Source organism: Ochotona curzoniae, unplaced genomic scaffold (assembly GCF_017591425.1).
Source record: "Ochotona curzoniae isolate NIBS_2020 unplaced genomic scaffold, NIBS_Ocur_1.0 contig_3622, whole genome shotgun sequence".
NCBI lineage: Eukaryota > Metazoa > Chordata > Mammalia > Lagomorpha > Ochotonidae > Ochotona > Ochotona curzoniae.
The window spans coordinates 3,886,542-3,909,293 of NW_024465926.1; the positions used below are offsets into that span (position 1 = coordinate 3,886,542).

At 44.1% G+C, this 22,752-nt stretch overlaps 1 protein-coding gene across 1 annotated transcript in view; it reads right to left on the minus strand.

Annotated features, from left to right (window-relative positions):
- Positions 1-19,056, minus strand: part of HSD17B2 (hydroxysteroid 17-beta dehydrogenase 2) — a 60,675-nt gene extending 41,619 nt beyond the window's left edge. Inside the window, exon 1 of the mRNA XM_040982310.1 lies at positions 18,786-19,056. Coding sequence (XP_040838244.1) covers positions 18,786-19,056 — 271 coding nt within the window. The remainder of the gene's footprint in view (positions 1-18,785) is intronic.
- Between the last annotated feature and the right edge of the window lie 3,696 nt (positions 19,057-22,752).

Here is a 22,752-nt window from a genome sequence, read left to right on the forward strand (position 1 = left end):
CTTGTGAGGAGGATTTCTGAGGCTCTTACAGGGACACTTCCCGGACGTTTCAAGGCTGTGAGCAAACTGGAGCTTTGTTGACAGCTCTATCCAGGACAGCCCCTCACTAGAACTGCTATTGAGATATGAAGCTTCCCTTTTACTGGCCAAAAGAACAGGATGAGAATTACTCAATTTTCCAGGTTTAGGAGACCAATAAAATCTGTGAGACTTGCTCTTTGCAAAGCCCAAGGCAGAAAGAGAAAAACAGAAAGGATCCTGGCCTAGCTTCCCAGCTTTCTGCAGGAGCCCATTATTCCTGCCTGAATAAGAACAAGGGGCATGCCCATGCCAGTCCAAAGACCCAGCAACAAGGAGCCTGGGATTGCTCATTTTTCCCCAGGATCAACCCCTTGGAGAATTGTCATAGCAGACAACAGCCCAGAAGGTTATCATCAAGTCTCAAATACAATCTGACTGTTAGTCATCCTGCTCAAAACATCATTTCTTGAGCACCTATGATGTGCTTGGCTCTGAATAAGACACTGAGAGTACAGTGTGATCCTGCCTCTGGCAGTGAGGAGCCCTATGGAGACTTGAATCAGGTTCCAAGGGTACACAGAGAAACATTCCAAATGCCTGAGGTCAAGGAGAGAGCAGGGAAAACCCAATCAATCAAATGTTCCTGTATAGTATCCCAGCTTTGCAGGTGAATGAACTGAGCCTCAGAGAAATTCCTCAAGCAGGCCCAGGTCACATACCTAGTAGAGAATAGAGCTGGGAAGCTGTAGCATGCTTGCTCCAAAGTCCATGCTCTTGATTTTGTGCCAAATCACTCTCTCACCCTTGAGGAGGCACTTGCATGCTCAGGAGTCATTCACATAACATGTCCTTGTGCAGTGCATATTTCTTGAGTATCTTTTCGGCCAGGAGCTGTGTTCCATGCTGGTATTACAGAACTGAATGAAACAATTAAGAGCATCTAGTGGGGATATCGTGGAGCACAGAAACATACTAGGTAAATCAGAGTCTATTTGACTTTCAAGGTGAGAAAAGCTAAAAAAGGAAAGCAACAAGCAGTTATGGAAATTGAGAAATACAACTGAAGATTGAAGCTGAGAGACTATGGAATGCCTGTTGAAGAACCTGATGTTTAAGCAGACATTTCTTATAGCTGCCAGGATGCATTTTGGTACTGTCTGGGGACACTGTTGATGGTGGGATACTACTGGCATCCAGTGAGTAGAAGCTGAAGACACAGCTCAATATTTTACAATGTACAAAATAAACCCAACCACGAGGAGTTGTCTAGCCCAATGTCTATAGAGCTGAGATGAACAAACTCTGATTTAGACAAGGATGTGAAGGTGAGAAAGTTGTCCTGTGAGTGGGGTGTGAAGGTAGGAAAGTATTCCTTGCAGGTGACAAGACTAGAACATACAAAACTTCCAAACTTGGTGCTGCAAACTAAGGAATAGGGAAGACTGGGGAAGAGGAGAATCCTCCATTCTCCTTAATCATACAGAATCTTTGGGTTCTTATTGTCTATGGGAGAAAGCTTTTAATATATCTCATGCCAGAAGTGAACACTCTTACTTCCATGTAGAGAATGGGTAAAAGCTGCAGAAGTGGAATCCAAGAGGCCTTAGAGGAGCCCTGGATGAAACGGTAGCAGCTTTGGTTAAAGCAGTAGCAGTGCAGGTAACAAGCAGAGATCTAGATGCAAGTAACAGCTACAGCCCTGGGAATCTACTGGAGACTAGCGGGATTCCAGTCTGTATAGAATACTGCAGTGTGCAATGGGTTGAGGAACTCTAATAAGGGCCTGATCAGAAAGGGTCCCAAATAATCAAGTTATAGACATGTAAAATCTGAGATACCCAGTGAAATTGGGTGGATAAGGCATTGCACCTAGCAACTTTTGAATTATAGAATTGCCTCTAGCAACTTTTGAACTATAGTTAATTCTCAACATAGGGCTACCCCTTAGCCTCACATGGAAGGAGAACTAAAGCAACACCAATCCCCAGGCACACGTCTCAGCTCAGTAAACCTGAGCCCTGATATTGGGTTCCCAAGCATCAATGTCTCCAAGAGTCCCATGAATGCTTCTGCTGTGCAGTGATGGGTGACATGGCTTAAAGAGTTGACCAACAGTTGTGACCTTCTCTGCATGCATGTCAGTCGCATGGTGGACTGAGCTGCTTCATCTTTGGGTACCAGCAAAGGAACTCTCTCTGTTTTGTGCCTGTTTAAAATTCTATCTCTGCTGCCTCAATGGTCGGATGGATTCTGTCTGCCAAAACTGCTCAGGGTCTTGGGTGTTACCTGCAGTTCCAGACCTTTTGCTCCAAGATTCTCTCAGTTAAAGCAATGCCAGTCTCCTGGTGAAGCCCACGCTGTTCCTCTCTTCCATCTTTAACAGACAGAATTTTAGTCTTCTTTGGGAGCTCTTTTTCAGACAGCTCCTAGAATCCCCACCACTGAACACTCAAAGCAAATGACCTAGCTGATTCTTCAAGGGCCAGTTCAATCACTTTTTCCTTTTAAGACTACAGGGTATCCATCTTTGCGTCTTCCTGGCCCTTGAGGATCCCATGATTCATGTGACTATTATGGCCTCTGGTCTAGGGAGCTCACAACACAGGACAGATTCCTCAGAGCTGTTGATTCTTCACCTCAGGTAATTCTTAGTAGTGAACACTGTTCTATGCATTGTAGGCAGTTCAGGAAGTCTGGCTGCAACCCTAGATGCCAGTAGCATGCACCTGGGAGCCAAAGTGTCCCCAGTCATGAGCCACTGATGGAGGGAGAAAAGAGATTATGATTTTTCAAATACATGTATATTTGAAAGACAGAGCTACAAACAGAGAAGGAGATACAGAGAGATATTCCATCTGCTGGCCCACTCCTCAAATGGCCGCAACATCCAGAGCTAGGCCAGTCTGAAGCCAGGAGCTTCTTCGGGGTCCAGTCCAGGGGCACAAGAATCAGAGTCATTTCCTGCTGCCTTCCCAGGCACACCAACAAAGAGCTGAACTGGAAGCAGAGCATCTTGGACATGAACAGGCACCCACAAGGAACACCAGAATCATGGTCAGAGGCTTAGCCTACTATGCCCCAAGAGATAATACTTTTTCTGATGCTGAATCATAGAGGATGTTGGTAAGGCAATCAAAGAGATGTCATGTGAGAGATTTAACTGAAGTTGAACATAGAGTTAAGAGTTCAACATGAGACCACTTGTTCCAGCCCAAAAAATAGCTGGCATTACTTCCACCATGATGTTTTCTCTGATTACCCTCTTAACTACTCCATACCCACAACCAACACCAAAAATAATCGAAAATCTGTGTATAAGCAAATTGACTTTTTCACCAATAGCTTTGCACTGTAAAACTAATGAGAACAAATGGTGAGACATCCTGGTTCTCATTTTTCTTTGTCTTGTAGACAATAGCCTCTAATTTGATCATTTATCATAAGCCTCATTGCACTATCAATGTCTTCTTCACTGGGACTTGTGACCAGCTGGATCACTCCCCAGATTTCTACATCCTCCCAAATTTCTCTTTCTGCTCCTACAGTTTCTGGAAGCGTCACTCCCATCATCTCAAAACATCAGCATTGTCCACTAGTATCATTTCCTCACCATCCCTGCATTGGGGAATCCTTCTTATACCCTGTACTTGAACACTTATCGAATCAGTATCATCTAATGCTTAGAATTCAGAGCTATGTCTTCATCTCTTTTGATGTATCCTCCATGGAAATGCTTACAATTCTTCCTGCACCCTTTCTCTTCTTTGAAACTCTATACTGCCTTCCATGTTCTATGCTATGGACACTAGTCACTGTATTACCCAATTCTTTGCCCTAAGCTCCATCTGAACTTTTCTCTCAGATTTTTTTTTTAGTTTCCAAAATTGTCTTTGTCTTTTCAATATGCAAGATAAACCCAATTTTATTTTCAGTTTTGTCTCTTTCTTGGATTTTAACCTCACTTGTCCACCTCCACCAGGATGCAAACTTGGAATACCAACCTGAGCACATCACAAATGAAATGCATTATTTTTTCTCAAGGTCACCCACTTGCCTTCAGTATCTGAAGTTCTATTGTTTCCCTTTGTGCTGAACATCATTATACGACCCTCAGAATCATACTGTGCATTCTTGTCTGCATGCACTTATTGTCTGAGTCAATCATGGGTACTTTGCCTCTCCCTGGGGTCACAGTGCCTCCTCTCATGGAGTGCCCAACCCAACTGACAAGTCAACATTCATGCAGAGCACTACAATCCTGCTGGGAGAAGACCAATGTGCTGTGGGCCTACCCTCTGCTTCTCTGGTAGATCCCATGAAGCAGTAATCGCTATGATCCTTCCATTGTCATAAGGTCTGCCAGCAGGGTGCTTGGCCCATCCTCCTGTCCATTCCTTTGCACACTCACATGTTACACTGCCTTGTAATGTCCTGGTTTCTTGCCTACATCCCCCACTTTATTAAATGTCTTAAATGTTTGCAATTTGCCACTTTTTGAAACCACTTCTGTCACAGGGCACTCTAGATATTGGTGAAGTTATAACTGCATTCAAATCCTTGTCATCTAACTGCTTTTGCTGCTTCTTCAACCTCTGTGAGCTGAAAGAGAAAGACAGAGAGAGAATGATCTGCACTTGGGTTCCAGCACAGATTCTTCTTTGTTTTGTGATATCTGAACTCTTCATTTTTAGCACGTTAGCTACAGAAAGAGACCTAGCAAAGCAAGGAACATACAGCATGCAAAAGAACCACTGAATGGGAAGGATGAAGTCGTGTTCACAAACGGCACGGAAGTCAGGAAGCCCGAACCCCTCTTGCCCTTGAGTGCCCTTTGTCAAAGAAGTGATGAGATGAAAAGGGTAAAAGTAAAACTTAATGCATTTCACAAAACATCGACTGTGAATCAGGCAACAATATCTATTCATAATCTGGCTTAATTCCTAGGGGAGATATTAATCATGATCCTCACTTTCTATATGAGGAAAGTTAACCTCACAGAGGCAATGGAGCTGTCAGATAGTCAGAATCAGGGGATGGTCCCAGGCTCACTTACATATTGTTTAAAAGTTAAGGATTAATTGAAGAGATATGGAATTGCGGATAGGGAAGTCTGTGGACACGTAGGCCAACACCGACTCCCCTGTCACAACTGCTTGAGTCATTCTCACACAAGCTTCAGTTGAGACAAGGCCTTCACTACCCAGTCTATTTCCTGAGCCCAGTGTGAGGAAGAAACCCTTCTTCCCCCACTTAAATGTTTCCTGTATTGTGGAGGAACACCTATTATTGAGATATGCATAAGTTCCCACTGGTTTCTCAGCTCTTTCTTTTCTTGGGGGTAGACAGAAAAACAGCTAATGGGTGAGACTGACAAAACAAAGTAGATTTTGCTACGTGTGAAAGTCTTTTCTTTATGTAGTCAAGGAACCAAAAAGGGCAACTCAGAGAAATGTTCATGCCTGAGAAAAAGGAGAGAAGCCAAGAGGTTGGAGATCCAGCAGGAGCATCCCTGTCTTGCCTGCCAGACACCTGTGCTTGGGCTGGCTGTCCACCCTGGTGGTGACTCCTTATGCCCGTGGCCCTGACTGGGTACACAGTCATCACTTCCAAGACACTTTCTCAAGTGCTTCTACCAGGAAGAAAGCCGGCAGGTCAGCCACAGCCTGGTTCCTCATTTTTTTGAGAACCAACTGAGCAAGGGACTCTGGACTGACCTCACTCAACCAAGTACCAACTGCAAACCTGACATGAGGTATAAAAAGGTGAACATCATGGTATAGAAAGGCAAACCACTACTATGATGCCACATTCTCTGTGAGTGTTGCTGTGGGACCCGACTTCTCTGCTTCCAATCCAGCTCCCTGATGAGGTGATGTGCCTGAGAAAGCATCATAAGATGGTCCAATGCTTGGGCCCCAGCCATCCATGTGGGAGACTCAGAGTTCCAGATTCCAGACTTGTGGCATCTGGCTTTAGCCCAAGCTTTTGCAGCCATTTGGGGAGTTAAGCACTGAATGGAAGATCTCTTTCTTTCTGTTTCTCTCCATAAGTCTGCCTTTAAGATGGACAAATAAGTCATTTTTAAAAAGAACCTTGCCTGTATTCTGATTTTGTTTCATCTCATTTCACTCCAGTCTGGTTTATTTTGTTTATACGAAAGTGGCACGTGCTAGTCACTCTGCGCTAGCATCTCACAGGGATGTCAAGAAGCTGGAGATGGATGAGAGAAAACTAAAGAGAGTGGTGAATATTCTGGAAGCTGGGTCATGAAAGAAATGACAAAAGGAATGAGAAGATTCAGTTCAAAGATTTGGCTGTGATATGCTGCAGATTTCACTTGTTTGAAAGGCAGCCATGCAAAAGAATACGTTAATTGGATAATCTGACTGCCAAAGGCAGAACTAAGTTCCAGAGAGGACTATTTTGGCTCCTTATAGAAAAGATATTTACAACTTGTTAAATAGTATAAAGTAGCATCTGTCTGTTAGTAGATAGTGAGCTCCCTGACACTAGGGTTATTCAAACAGCTCTTGGATGAGATGGGATGATCCGGTAAAGGGTATTCCAGTGTCAAGGATGGTTGGTGATGAAGGAAAGTTCAGCTGTGGCCTTTGAAAGCCCCAAGTGGCAGAACATGGTGTTCTTGTCTCCCATCTCCATTTCTTCAATGTCGTACTGGCCTATAAAAAGGAGACCCCCTTGCATGTGTCCAGATGCTGCCGGGGAATGGAGGACTGTGGAATCCTAACCCAACACGATACACACTAATCAGAGGAGCTGGAGAAGGGTCAGAGCACCACATATTCCTTGAGTTTGGAAAAGTTTACCAAAGAGGAATTTCTTTCTCCCTCAGCCCTTCTGTGAAGGAGTCTGTGATAAGCCCGAGAAAGAAGTTCACATTGAACTTGATTTCGAAGTTGCCATGGAAATGTTGCCAAATGATGCAATTGTTTGTGTAAGAGAAAAGTTCATTCTCTACCTACTGCTCTCTGAAGCATTTAAAAGAACCAAAGCAGAGGTCACAACAAGGGTGTGTTTTGTTTTACCTGCAGGGTTGCTTGAAATATAAGAAGGAACTAATCACCAATTTTTTTTTTTAGAGGAGAGATTTCACACGCAAAAATTCACCATTTCCTGCTTCTGGTGGACAAAAACACATAGACTCACAAGGGGGCAAAAACTGGCCTTAGGAGAGAATGAGCAGCATTCTGTGGTCGGGGGTGCATCCTCCAGCTTGTGTGGGACACCCCACCTCTACCTGCTCTCTTGCAGGCATTGAGTGTCAGCACCAGTTCTCAATGGTCATTTGCCCCTTTGTGTCTGTGCCCCTATGGGAATAAGGAAAATAACATTGATTGCGGGATTGGACTTATGTTGCCCATCTTACTTGGCTCACCGTTTCTCACACCCACCTGCTACAGAAGTCACAGCCACTCTGCAACCCTTGACAGATGGTTCCAGGTTCAAGCATCTGTGGTCCCTTCCAAAATTGGGCTGAAGGGGAAACATGTGAGATTGCGGTGGATCACAGCAGCAGAGGAGGATTGGAGGCCAGAGGCAGAAGGAAACTGCCAGGTGCCATCTGAAACTGACTCTCCATGGCCAGACAGGGGAATTTAGAGTGAGCTTGGCCCATCCCCTGAATTCCACATGCATACTGGGCTGCTTACCCTGACTTTCCTCCTGGAAACAGCCCAAAAAACCCAGTCTTGAGTGTTACACAGGAGAGCTATGTAGCCCTAAGATGACTTACTGGCTTACACCATTACCTTAACCCTGACTTTGTGTGCCTTATTTCAGAAGCATTTCTCAAAGTGTATGTAGGAAAAGTTGTGGGTGGGAGGATCCTGAAGAGGGATTCCCTCAGTGCTATATTCCCTATATTATAGTCACACTCACTGTCCCACTGCTCTTGCCAGAGTAGAAGGCCCTTCCAGCACCCTCCTATTCAGCTCACAGTGAGACTTCCCAGCTGTGGACAGCTCTTTCTGTGCCATATCTCATTCCTTCCTTAACTGTACTAGGCAGATCAGTATTGTGATTATCTGCCTCTTAAAGTAAAGGACACTGAGGTTCTGACAGACTCATTAACTTGTCCCAGGTCAGGAAGCTCTTAAGTGACAAATCGGGAGAGATAGCCAGATCAGCCATTGTCCTCAGCAGGTGTTGCCAACCCTATTTGCCACTAGAGTGGTGATGCGGGGACAGTGGCTAGATTTGCATGTGTTCTGACGCTGGTTTAAGAGCAGAGTATAGTTTGGATTTTGTATCCAGCTCCCTTATTAACAACATACAAGTTAGGTTTGACTCTGCAGATCACAAGACCCTAGAGACAACAGGTTTTTATGAATTTCAAATCTTTCTCTGGTGCCTCAGTTGACCCGTCAGAGCCTTTGTCTCATAGAAATAAAATTTGATTTCTAGTTCTAAGCCATATGACACATTAGTTGAAACTGAGATGTATCTGGCACAGTACCTGAATCTTATGTCCTCTGTATCAAAGGTTATTCACCAAGTTCCCAAGAGTTCCTGTTCTTATTTTTAGTGAGTGAAGCTGAGTCAGGAGCAGCAGAAGGTTGAGTCTAAGAAGTCTCATGTGAAAGAGAAGAGAAGATGGAGTGGCTGGATGGAAGCCTGTGGGCCTCACATCGCCCAGACCATGGGTTCCTCACGTCAGCCCATCTCTATGATCAACTTTCTTGAACACCATGCTTCCTTTTCTTCCATCTTGGTCCCTTCTTTCAGTCCATGCATCTGAGGACCTTCCGGTGGTTCCATTCAGTGGAATTGCTTCAACTGTGTACCCATCAACCTGACCACTGGTCTGGCTTCAGAATCTTGCCCATGCATATCCTAACACACGCAAGGGATCTTCCGAAAGGTCATGGAAATGTAGATTCTCAGAAACTATGCATGGCTTTCGAAACTATGCATGGCTTTCAAAAGGGTTTGTCCCCAAGTAAATTCATTCTTTAACTTGACTTTGGCATATACTGTCTCTTACATATTAATATCCTGCAGTCTAGTGTAACGCTTTACCCCAAGGGCCCAGTATTGAACACTAAAGTTGAGAAGGTGGAGGATGTGACAAAGCAGCAGCACCTTAGCAGGGTTCTTCTTTAGGAGCATAAATAAGGAGTTCTGAGATCTGTGGAGTAATCAATATCCGACACGGTCATGATGCAGTGGGCAAGAGTGTAGATAAGCACAACCTTGATGTTTTTTGAGATAAGAATTTGTTTGTCCAGGGACTCTTCTGAAAAGCACAGGTTTTACTTCACTGTTGATTCTTGGGTATTAACATTTTTTAAGGACAGGGTAGGGGAGTTGGGAGGGGAAATCCCTGAGCCTAAGGAGCTGTATCATGAAAAACAAAACTAAGAAAAGATTTAAAAAAAAAAAAAAGAACAGTTTCTGGGCAGCGTACAACTTTTGAATAGCTAATAGGCATCCAGAACTTTATTAGAAATTGGAAGGGGGCTGTATATTGAGGACATGCAGGACACTAATATGGAAATTGACCACCAGAGACTCAACAGCCACTTATGAAAAGTAACCTTTGTTTTACTCTAGAGGGCATCAGCCTAGGCCTCCATGGACTGCTCTCTTAAATTTTTATCAAGCAGTTGCAGGTGAGGGTAGTCAGTAGGGATACAGGGGCAGATACATAGCAATTAACTTTTGAGCTATTAACAATCCTGGGAACTTCCTGAGCTGGTACAGCCAACATTTCCTTATCTCCCTCCTTATCCTCAGCATTCTTCTCTTTATCCGATATTGCTGTTACAGTAAAAGCTTGTTTTTTGCTACGTGACCATCATGACCGTGGTGTCCTGTGTGTGAGCCTGATTTTTACCTACATATAGGCCAGTTTCCACTTCAGTACAACCTGTATTGTTAAGGGCCTTTGTGCACAAGATATGTGGTCTGTATAAAGAATGGGTAGGCGGTGCTACCAAAGGGTTTTATTCAGCAGAGGAATGTAGATTCATCAGGTTTATATTTTTAGGAAATTCATTCTGGCTCCAGTGTGAAGATGAAGAAATGAGTGTTGGGAAGAATAATCCAGACATTGTTACAATCATCCAGAAATGATGAGACTAGATAAAAAAGAGGAGAGATTTGAGGGATAGAAGAAGGCCACCAACTCATGAATAAGCAACTGAGGTGATTAAAATTCACCTGAGAATGAGGTGATAAAAGAAGAAAATCAGGCAGGATTCTCAAATTCTGGTTCTGGCAGATGGAGGAGTGTTCAAAGATGACCGTGAACCTTCTGATGTGGGTAGGTGTATGGATGAAGAAAATACCATGAAATAAGTGGAGAATATTGACTCATGGCTGAATTTAGGGGGAAGATGGAATGTAGTTTGGGACACACAGGTGGAAATACTCAGTGCAGAGGACACAGTCAAGGCAAGACACAGAGACCAACATCATCAAAATACAGGTGGCAGCAGGAGCCATGTATACCAGTAAGACTATCATGTGAGAGTGCGGGACATGTTAACTGGGGTCAACAAGACAGTGCAAAGGATTTGGGGGCCTAGGGGACATTGTTTTTAATAAGTGTGGATGGGGAAATTAACCTATGAAGAAACTTCTACAAAGAAGAGTAGAAAGAGAGCTTAAAGCACATGGTTGACAGTGAAAGCAAGAGGGGGGGAAAAGGTGGGGCAGACAGAATCAGGGAAGAGGTAAGGACTACAGAGGTTAAGGAAATAAAAATATTAAGAGGGGGCATGATAAGTTGCTTTGGAATGTGCCAGGTTTAAAGTCTTACACTAACATTCTGGAAATACAAGTCAGGAGGGTATAGAATACCAGAAATACAAAACCACTAATTCACCAGTCCTCACATACAGAAGACAGTGGTTCCACACAAGTAGATGTAACAAAATAAGGAGGCTAAGCCCATAGAGATTACCTGGGGGGGGAAGGTGGAACAAAGAGCACAGAAGAGACAAAGGTCAGAAAAGTGGGAGAGGCTGGGAAATTCAGGTTCTGGAAGGCAAAGGAATTCATGCTGACAGAGCTAGTAGGGTTGGCAGAACTAGAATGAAAAATATGCTCCGGGGCCCGGCACCATGGCTCAGTGGCTAAATTCTTGCCTTGCAACTACTGGAATCCTATGTGGGTACCAGTTCATGTTCCGACTGTTCCACTTCCCACCCAGCTCCCTGCTTGTGGCCAGTGAAAGCAGTAGAGGACAGCCCAGACCCTTTGGACTCTGTACCCATGTGGGAGACCCAAAAGTGGTTTTTGATTCCTGGCTTCAGATCAGCTCAGCTCTGGCCATTGTGGCCATTTGGGGAGTGAACCAGCAGATGGAAGATTTTTTTCTCTGTCTCTCCTTCTCTTTGTAAATCTGCCTTTCCAATGAAAATAAACAAATCTTAAAAAAAAAAAAAAAGACAAAGATAAAATCAAGCTCTGCTGAATAGGAGGCTGCAGTGATCCTAGAGGGTAGTCATCTGGTAGGGCCAGGGGATGTTCAGATTGTAACAGGTCCTGGTTAGGCCACAGCATACTTAGAGCAAGGTCAATGCAAAATTTTATCCAGAGCAAGGCAACAATTAAACTGTGCAGAACAATGGTGCCTCTCATAGCCTGGTCATGTCACTCTGCCCCTCTGTGCAGGTGCTCCAAGCAAACGGAGCCAGCGGAGATTAGCACCTGAGTGAGTGGGCAGATTGGGAAATACTATTGTGTCCAACCAATGGCCACAGAAAGGGGAGGACATTTCACTGCTGTGATTAGTTCGCTCATGAATATTGTACTGGGTGGGTGTAACATGCTCTGCTGTGACAGAGGAGGAGATTGGCCTACAGGCAGCCCACAGCAAGATAGGGGGAATCTTCATTCCATGAGCGTATCCCCCTAACAAAACACCTCATCTACAGAACCCAATAAAATCTCCATTCAAACTTCTACCAAATCGTGGCTTAACAGAACCTCTCCATACTTCCAAGCAAAGGGTCAGAGTAAGAGGAAAGAAGAGGAAATGTGTCCATGTTGGAAATCTCACAGGCTTCCTGAGGGCTGTGTGAGCTCCTTAACATCTGCCTCCATTAGCTCTTCCCTTGTAACACAACCAACACTTCGTTCAGGTTTCTCTGGCATGACTCTGAATGCAACCAAGTCCTAGTTTGTATTTCCAACAGCCTGAGACGTTCCACTCGAGCGACCCTTTACTGCTCTCAGCCTAGTTCTGAAGTGAGACTTAGCATGTGGCAGCTCTCAAGCAATCTCCCTCTTTAAACATCCACATCCTTGTCCATGGTACTCTTGTTTCATTATCCCTTCTGCATCCAGCAGTCATGTGCACATAATAGATATTTAATATTTATGTGATGATTGAGAGGATGAATTTTCTGTCCTCGTAGCCTCTATAGACTAACAGTTATATGGCTATAGCCATTTTAAAGACATCAGCTAAAGAGGAGAGCTGTTGATAGCAGGTGAGTCTGATCTGGGTTAGCCCAGCCTCTGCTACTTAGAAGGTCAATGGCTTGGTTAAATAGTCAGTTATTATACTCTTGGGTAATAACTTTATCTAGAACATTAAAAATAAAGACCTTCACTAAAAAAGGCCCCAGTTCCTTACCCAGGTCCATTTTCTGTTGCTTCAATTTTTTTTTAAAAAAATTTGTTTTAAAGATTTTTATTTATTTTTATTGGAAAGGTGGCTATACAGAGAGGAGGTGAGACAGAAAGGAAGATCTTCCGTCCAATGGTTCACTCCCCAAGTGAGCGCAACGGCTGGAGCTGAGCCAATCGAAGCCAGGAGCCTGGAGCTCTTCCGGGTCTCCCACACGGGTGCAGGGTCCCAAGGCTTTGGGCCGTCCTCGGCTGCTTTCCCAGGCCACAGGCAGGGAGTTGGATGGGAAGCGGGTCCACCAGGATAAAAACCAGCGACCATATGGGATCCTGGTGCGTGCAAGGCGAGGACCTTAACCACTACACTATCACACCCGACCCGTTTTTAAAATTTCAATTAAAAATTATCTCATGCAACATGCTTGTTTTTTATGGAAAAGATTTATTTATCTTATTTGGAGGTCAGAGTTACAGAAAGAGGGAGAAACAGAGAAAGGGATCTTCCATCTACTGGCTCATTCTCCAAATGGCCACAACGGCCAGACCAGGGCTAGTCCAAAGTCAGGAGTCAGGGGCTTCTTCTGGATCTGCCACCTGAATGCAAAGGCCCAAACATTTTGGTTATCCTCTGCTGCTTTCCCAGGCACACTAGTATAGAGCTGGATCAGACATAGAGCAGCCCAATGGGACTAGAAATGGCACCCATATAGTATGCCAGCATCATAGGGAACAACTTTGCCTCTTACACCACACCTTTGGCCCCTGCTGATTGACTCTTGACAAGGTCTCCTTTTTTTTTTTTTCCCAATCTCTGCTATCCTCACACCCAGGAACCACTCCATCACACTTTGGAAGTCTCCTAGAGAGGCCTCCTGTACTCAGCCCACAACCACCATTAGTATGTGGTCTTGCCTTCCTCCCACTGGGCTGTGACACCTCCGTGTTTGTGTCCTACACTTGGGAAATGTGGAATCAGTGCTTGGCACTCCTGGAAAGTGAGAAAATCTGGAGGAGTGAAGATGAAAGGGCTGAGGGTGAAAGACCAAAGTTACCTGTGTGTCTCCTCCCAAGATCAGACAGGCTGGAAAGGAAGTGCATGACTTCCAAATATGAGGAGAGAACGCCAGTGAGTATAGGTTCAAGGTCAAGGAGAAGTAGGAATTCTGATCCTATTGTGTGACAATAAATGCATAGCCTCCTAAATTTTCTCCCATCACTGTTTATGGAAAGTATTTATCCATAAATTAATGAATCTTTGAATTAAGAAACGTTACTTCACTGCATCTGTTTGTCTTCTTTTTTATTTCTTTTAGTTCATCTCCTCAACCTCCAGTGTAGTCACCCTAGCACACCTCTCTCTCTCCCTCACTCTCCCTCTCCTCCCATTCACTCCCTCTCTCCCTGCCTCTCTCCTCCTCCAATTCCATCTTTGAGAGTATGGGTTGTGTTCATTTCCATTTTACAGAGGAGAAAACTGAAGCCCCAAATCCCCAAACTTTAGTCCCAGAGACCACACAGCTAGAAGTTAGGATATAGCAGATGATGTCATATTTCTGGACCTCCTCACCGTCTCTGTGTGTGTTCCCCTGGGGTGCACTCGCATTCCCAGCAGCCAGAGGATGAAAGTCTGTCTCAGAGCTATGCGTGGAGGCTGGAGTCCACTCTCCTAGCAGCCACAGCACCAGAAGCACCTCTCCTCCCTTCCCTCTCCAAGGGGACAGTTTTGGTATGGCGCCCACAACTTGACCCTTGGGCTCCTCTGATCGGAGAGCTATGCCCTCTCCCATCTATTGCCTAGGGTGATGAAGCCAAAGTGACCCTTGAGGACTTCCCCTGAGGCCCTGGCTTGGCCTCTGTCCCTTCTATCTTTCTTGGAGATCTTCCTAACAGATCTTTTTCACACCCAGTTTCATCTGAAGCTCCTGGAGACCCAGCCAAAGAAAAGATAGATTCAATACCAAGCCTGTATTTGGATACCACTGTATCCAAACTTAAGATGGGATTGTAATTATACTGGTCTGCACTCCATTCATGTTACAATCCTTTAAGAAAATCAATTGGCTGGCAGGTATCTTTTTTTTAAAATTTTATGATGCAATTCCATAGGATTTGGGATTTCTGTCCCCCTCCCCAAGTTCCCACCCCCAGCTGATTTTCCCCATATTATTACAATAATATAGTCCTTCATAAACCATCACAAGTCCATCAGTCTGTTATTTGTGTCCTGACATTACTGGTACAGACAATGTCAGACAGTCCAGCATCCCATTGTCCAGCAGTTTCATTGGGAGTCCATCTTCAGTTTGGAAGTAGGGATGCACACTGCATCGTATCTTCACATCTGAATATGATGGTCTCTACTACCTCTATTACGCCATCACTATACATTCTCTTAAATGAGAAGTGACTGGCAGATATCTTGAAGCAAATACATAAATACATGTTCCAACATTCATTGCTTGCTTATTTCTTATCCTTCCTGTAATTATATTGTCTCTGAGGCAAAAGAGCTTTGAACATCTTTTCAAAACAAAATAAAAGACTCAAAGGAAGCAGGAAAAAAAATCCCCCCTTTTTTGTTAAGCTTACCTCTGTAACTGTCCTCCACCTGAGTCCATAATTAAATAAAAACTAAAATGGACTTTATTCTCTTAATACTGTCTCTCTTTTCAGTGATTTTATAATATAAGTAATTTAATGGCAGTAGGGAAATTTGAAATCTGGGGAGGGGAGAACATGTTCAAGAACTCTAGCCCAACATTTTTAAACGATTTCTTTCTAAGCATTTACAGTTTCAGGGCTCTAACCCAACCCCTTGTGGATTGTCACTGGCTCTAATCCAACTGTGCACTATTTCAGAACTCCAGATGGTAGATTTTCACCATTTTGGTTCCTTTTGATATTTTACAATTTTAAATAATAAGAGTATGATGAACATGCCATTTGTTCTTTTTCCATGCTTCAGATTATAGATTTAGGGTGCATTCCCAAAACTCCAATTATCAGATAGACTATTTTTGGCTTTTGGTGTATAGGACCTCATTTCTCTCCTGACTACAAACCCAGTAAAATGCAAGAGAGCCACCCCAAAAGGGAACACCAAGCAGCTATCACACATCTTAGTATAAAACGTATAGGTAGTCCCTGACTGAGGTATGTCCATGCAATTGCCCAACAGGTCTCCGTAACACTCTTCTTCACATTTCCAATTCTTTCTTTATTTCTCTCTCTCTTTCTCTCTCTTCTTTTTATGTTTACTTACTTGAAAGAGTGACAGGGTGGCAGGGGGAACAGAGAAGGAAAGAGATCTTCTCTCTACTAGGTCATTTCTCACATGTCTGCACAAGGCGATAGGAGGAAACTGGGAACTTCGGTTGGATTTTCCATGTTTGTGGCAGAGATCTAAGCAGCTATGTCATACTCTATTGCCTCTAAGTTGCATCAGCAGGAAAGCGGATGAGAAGTGGAGGCAGCATTTGCTCCCAGGCACTCCGACAGGGGATGCAGGTGACCTGAGCAGTGGCTTAAGCCACAGCACTGTCATTCCTGCCCCTCTAATTTTCTTTTTAGTTTGTGATTTCTTTTTTCAAAAATTTCCCACTATTTTGAGTTTTCAGCATTACTAACTAGCCACAGTTCATTATGCTGTATGTTTCGTTTTCATGTCATTTCAAGACAAGAGATACAAATTTTGTATAGATTTTTTAGAGAGTTCTAATTTGTGTTATACATTTTTCTTTTTGCAAATTTTACCTACCCACGTCCTTAATCTCTACCTTTATTTTGTATGCAAACATTATCTGAGCACCCGAGGACACAGAAACTTCTTTCAATAAATGAAGAGATGCCCTTTTGTACTTTTGCATTGTGAAAGAATTTTGTGAGCTCTCATCTCTTGACTGATCTCATCAAATGAATTAGAACATCCAGCCCAGTACTTCAGAGGACTACAGTCATAAAGCTGGATGGACAAGATTGCCAAACAGTAATGAGCATTTTTAAAAATCCTGCTTTTTCACCAGTATCTCTCTTCATGATTACAATTCATCTTCTCAGAGCTTATACACCCATGTGACTATCCTTAAAATATCTGAGCGTTTATGCTTATAGAAGGGTGTATGTAGTTATTACTCACTATGAACTGGCCTGCAAACTGTCCTGTCAGGTTTTTGTCTGTTTCCCAGATAAATAAATATCCCTTTAAAAATGTAAATAGGCATTTTTAAAAGATTGTTTAAGTCATTTTTTCCAGCTTTTGATCTTTTCATATTTTATACTTCAGGGGTTTTGACCTTGCCAGATTTCAACGTCTGAGATTATGGTGTTAAGGACTATGTTGTCGGGGTTTAAAGCACAAACTTAATACAACACAGACCAGCTTTCATCACAAGTTATTGCAAACTCAAGGTGACTTCTCACTATTCAGTGTTTTCTGCTCTAGCTAAACCCGCATTTTCCTCCTTTGTGGGGCAAAGGTCTTCAAAGCTTCCCCAGGCCTTCCGGACAGGCAGCAGAGTTGCAGCTCTTCAGAGCTGCTTGCACTGAACTGGTGTGTGTGTCGTGAGCATGAACACACACCACCTCTAAGAGCTGAGGATGAAGAATGCTGGCAGGTGAACCAGCAGGAGCAATCCCTGTTTCCTCAGCGACCTTGGGGTTTGCCTGAGGTTATCCTTAGGTTTGAGGTACTCCTTCGCAGCCTTAGAAGTGCCTCTGCCTAACTACAGTTCCCCAGGAACGGCTGGGCCTCTGGCAGATCCCTTTGGTGTCAGCCTTGGCATTGTCATCGCTTTCTGATTTGTTCTGTCTTCTTTCACTTACATGGAAAAATAAAGAGAAGAAATCAGAAGTCTGTGGGTGCTGACTGCTGTACCCAGAATGGAAGGATTGAGGCTATATTACAGGTTCTCATTCAGCTTGTTTGAGAATTCTAGAGGGGGAAAAAAAAAACCCAAAAAACAAAAAACAGAAAAACAACACCAGAATTCCAGCCCGCTACCATGCCTGCTACCATGATTATAGACTATTGCAGACAAGCCTGCAGGGAAGCGCCCCAGGCATGGGCTGTTTTCTACCTTCAAACTTCCTTTAACTTAAAGAAGTGCTTTCTGCAGTGCTTAAACATTCCAAGCGTTTCTTGGAATTCAAGGAAGAATTTTGCAATTAAGTTAATGTAACATGCAAAGTGGCAAACAGTCATTATAGAGCTCGTTTCTTAGGAAATTCCAAGCTGCACCTCATACCAGCCTTCACCCTAGTAGGTGAGGGCAGAGGCTCAGGGAAACGGTCGGAGGGGTGGTGATAAGGGGTGACCTCCTTGCAGGGCACTCTGCAGGTAATGTCCTTTCATTATCTTGGCAGGATTTTCTGGGTTAGGATAAGGTCTGGATTATTCCTAATTAAAGCCCTATCCTCTCTGGAACTTCACAACCAAACAAACCAGTTTTACAACTCAAAGGAATTTAATTTGGTCTCACACTTTCAATGAAATAAAACGCAAGACAAGGTGAGAGCTCAACTAATGAGCAACTCGATGATGTGGGACACACTGCCAGCTTGATCCAATTATGAAACATTAGCAGTCTAATGACAGACCTGTGGAGGAAGGGTTCAGACAGGACACAGAGACTCTGGCTCACGTGGGTTCCCTCGAGATTTCAGAAGCACAGCCAGAATCCAGAGAGCCTGGTTTTGCAAAATCTCTTGCCCACCCAAGGCATAGGAGCTCAGATCTAGAACCCAGCCAAGCCCTTCTCTCAGCAGAAAAAAAAAACTATTTAAGCCTAAGGATAGATTCAGGACAAAGAAACACATGAAAATACCATAGTTTTGCTTATGGGTAGTTAGTCCTTGGGGGAAAAAAAAATACTACTTTTAAGTACTTTGCCCTCATTAGTTTTGCTTATGGGTAGTTAGTCCTTGGGGGGAAAAATACTACTTTTAAGTACTTTGCCCTCACCTTGCCTCTCAGCCCAGCTCCCTTCCCACATAGCTCCTGGAGGGAACAAAGCCACCCCGTGAAAAATATGCTTGGGGAGAGGATTTCCTTTTCTCCACTCCAAGTGTGTCATTTCCAAGGCAAATCTGACAAAATCCCACAAAAGCAAAGCAAGTTCCAGCCCCAACCCTCACTCAGCAAGGATCCCAACACCCAGCCTGCTTACCTGTCACCAGGACCGCCTTCTGTCCCACAGGTAACCACACTTGCTCAGACAGGTAAGTGTACATGAGGAAACATGACAGGCAGAAGAGTGTGAAGCCCCAGAAGAGGGACAGGCTGGCCAGGCAAACAGCCGCCCAGAGGCCCAGGGCCAGGCACACTACCTGGTTCCCCACCTGCTCCGGGCTCCTCTTGTATTTGCTCAGAACTGTCGCCACTAGCGCTGCGGCAGCAGCCAGGCAGAGCCACGACGTCAAACAGCAGAAAACGCTCATTCTCCACCGCTCTGTACCTGCCGGTGCTCAGGGCCAGGGACTGCAGTGGGCAAAAGCTGACAGCAGGCAGCCTGGGTTATATGAGCGCAGAGGCAAGAAGGGAGGGAAGAGAACAGCCCCAGCCCCTTCTGAGTGAGCCTGGATTAAGCATCATCCTCCAAGCTCACATTCCCAGTGGGTAGTTCAGCTGCTTGCACTTCAGCATAAATACCAGGGCACTTCCCACTGGGTCCTCCCCACTTTGTACCCTGCACACCCAACGCGCACACATTCCCAGTCGCAGACAAGCATGCACATTTTCAAGACAACAGTCCCACCTGTGCAGAGATGACTAGCTGGATAATGATTGACAGAAATGGAACTGAGCAGAGAACAAAACCTCTAGCCCAGGGGAAGATTGCGTTTTCCTTTAGAAGTCTCGTGTGTGTGTGTGTGTGTGTGTGTGTGTGTGTGTGTGTGTGTGTGTGTGTGTGTGTGTGTGTACACAAAGCCAGGCAATCTGTGCCGTTTGGAAGAAAGATCCTGGAAGGTGAATGCCTCCCTGAGCTCACCCAACCCTGCTGGACTTTGAGGGAGGAGGGAAGTGACTCCTGGCGGGGAGGTGCCTCAGCCTTACCCGAGGGCAGATGATAACGGTGACAATGTAAGTGAGGACGACCAATGTCTACTGTACTTCCTTGAGGTGGGGACTCTTCTTTATTCAGAGACTATTGTGTCTCAAGCTCTGCCCTGGGCACGGGGACAAGGCAGTTAGGATCATCAATCTTGGTGAATGTGGGCTATCAGAGAGTCTGTTGTAGTCATGTCACAGGAAAGGAAATAAGCACAGAGAGGTCAAGGAACTTGTCCAAGAGCACACAGCAGTGTAGTCAAGCACTGTCTTTGGGATCTCAGCCACTCTACTGCCAGCATTCAGACCAAAGAGATTATCATTGTAATCAGACAGTCTCTTGTGCTGTCCTTCTAAGCTTCGGCCTCAGATGTCTGCTTAGATGTCATCACCTCACCACCGCACTTCAAAAAGCTAGCAGCATCTTGTTTATTCTTTTCACTGCTCTGGTCTCAAATAATAAATGTGGATTTGATTTGTTCATTTTAAGAACCGTTGTCTTCTGTCTCCTCCACTAGACCATGAACTTTTTAACAGCAGGCACCTGACTGGTGGTTATTTTCCCTCCATTGACCACCAAGTGCCTGGCCAGGTGCATGGCACATTGCATGTATTTCATTCATGTTGGCGATAAAACCTACACTGGGCACCTGATGAGTGCCCATGCAGTCAGGATTAACATGGTCCTGAGTCCTGACATTGCTGAGCTAATGACCCAGGATGCTCACACAAGAGGAGGCTGCCACCAGAGCAGGGACTAGTGTGACACATGGGCATGCAAAGGAGTGCTTTTTACCAATTCAGGACCGTATGGAATTGCCAAGTTTCCTGCCCTCTGATCCCTGAAGGCTCCCAGTGTTTTCACTGAGGACCTCCTGCCTGAGAGGTGCTCTCCTAAGCTCATTTTGGCTTCCTGCTTATCAACGTCATTTGACCCAAAGGCCATCCTTCTTGGACCACCATCCCCTCTGCCCAGCTCTTTGCAAGCATAGTAAGGGGAAGGAGTCCAATGGAATGACTCGTTCTCGCCCTTGACGCTGATGGGTCCACATGCCACTTCCTCCTTCCACAGGTCAGGTCTTCTGAAAGCATCTTCAGGAGACAGTATGAACGTACCTTAACCCAAGCAGAAGATTTCCCAGTCCAAGGAAGAAAGAGTGCTGGGGCTTCCATGATGGACACTTTCTTAGATCCAGTAGTTCTTGAGTTTATAAGGAAATTTGCAGAAGTAGCTTCCTGCTAAAACTGAGAATTCTCTCTGTAAGATCCCCACCAAGTGGTCATGCTGTCTACTGCCAGAACAACTGCAGAAAGAGGCACTTCAACTTTCAGTCAGGATGGAAAGATTCCCTCTAGACTAAGCTGTTTCTGGCCACGTGTCTTCCTTTCCCGCTTGGAGTAGCATGGAAGGTGTGTAGCTCTAGTTCTCTCAGCTCTTCACCTTCTCTAAGCAGCACTAAGTTCCTGGCACAGCTACATTTGAAAAAGGCAAACTTTTTAAAACATTACGCTATTGCAACAGTTGAAGGCTATTTCATTGTGATGAGGGTGGCATGGCGATGACCAAACAGAAGACGATTTGCCAAGCACAGACTGTGCAGGTGTCATGGGAATCCAAAGTTCAAGATAGGGACAGGGCAGCTGGGTAGTACAGGTCAAAACTTAATTTCAGGGGCCCTGGGCCCTTGCTGGTAGCACAAGTTTGGTTATGCCCTTTGAGTGTTTGGGAAATGTATTTCACTTTTTCTGGTGCAAATATCTATTTATCTCATTTAGTTGGGAAAAAAAAAAAAAAAACCAAGGGACAACTAGAAATGCAGGCTGGACCAAATCTTTTTTTTTCCCTGTCACTGAAATATTTTTTCCTAGTTGATCAGATCTCAGTTACTGAATAGAGTTTTAGGAATCTTAGTAGCATAGCTCTTCTTAGAATGTTATCCAATTACTCACATCTCCCCTGAATGACTGAGCCCAGAATAGAACAAAATTTTCACTTCCCCTATTCCTGAAGCTGTGTTTCTTACTTATGCATCTATTTGCTGTAGGAACCTGTTTTGGATCCCTATGTCATTTGTCATCAAATAAAATATCAGATTTTATAGGAGTTTTTGTGTCTGTTTTAGCTTGTTATGGGCTATAATGTATGTGGAGAAATTGTTCAAAATATAAATTTAAGGAAATATCCATAAGTCCATACTGATATAAATAAAATGCTTATTAAAAGATACAAAATGGCAACTTTACCTTTTAATCAAGCAAATTATTTTATTTATATTTAATTTAAATATTGGCATAGTCTGGTTTTTTTTTTTTTTAATTTACTTTCATCTACTTGAAAAGCAAAAAGAGAAAGAGACAAATATGTTCCATCTGTTGATGCCCACAAAAGATAGGCCAGCCCAAAGCCAGGAGCCCAGAATTCCATCAGGGTTTTCCAGAAGGATAGCAGGGGACCGAGCAGTTGATTCCTCCTAGAAAGCGTTAGCAGAAAGCTGGTAAAGAGGCAAAGACGCCAGGACTCCAATCAGCTCACACAAGGAATGAGCTGTTATAGGCTGTAGGTTAACCTACTGTGCCATGACACCCACCCTGGCATATTTTGTTTAAATTTATCATCTTACTATGTATCTTCCATTAGTCTTTCATACTCTTGTCACTTTACTTCTTGTTTCTTGACTTCTTTATAATTAATATTTTTTGTTGTCCTGTCTGCCACTCACAGCCCTCATTATCTTGATACTTACACATTCTTTTCAGCCCTTTTAATGATTACCAGAGGAACTCAGTAAGTCCAACATGACTTGACACTTTTGCTCCCTTCCTACATATTGTAAGGACATTTGGACCTTTAGATATCATTGTCCTTGCTCTTGACTTATGTACTATAGATATCATAAATTTTTTAAAGATTTATTTTTATTATGTTTTTATTGGAAAGGCGGATATACAGAGAGGAGAGACAGAGGAAGGTCTTCTGTCCGATGATTCACTCCCTAAGTGAGCACAACGGCCGATGCTATGCCGACCCGAAGCCAGGAGCTCTTCCGGGTCTCCCACGCGGGTGCAGGGTCCCAAAGCCTTGGGCC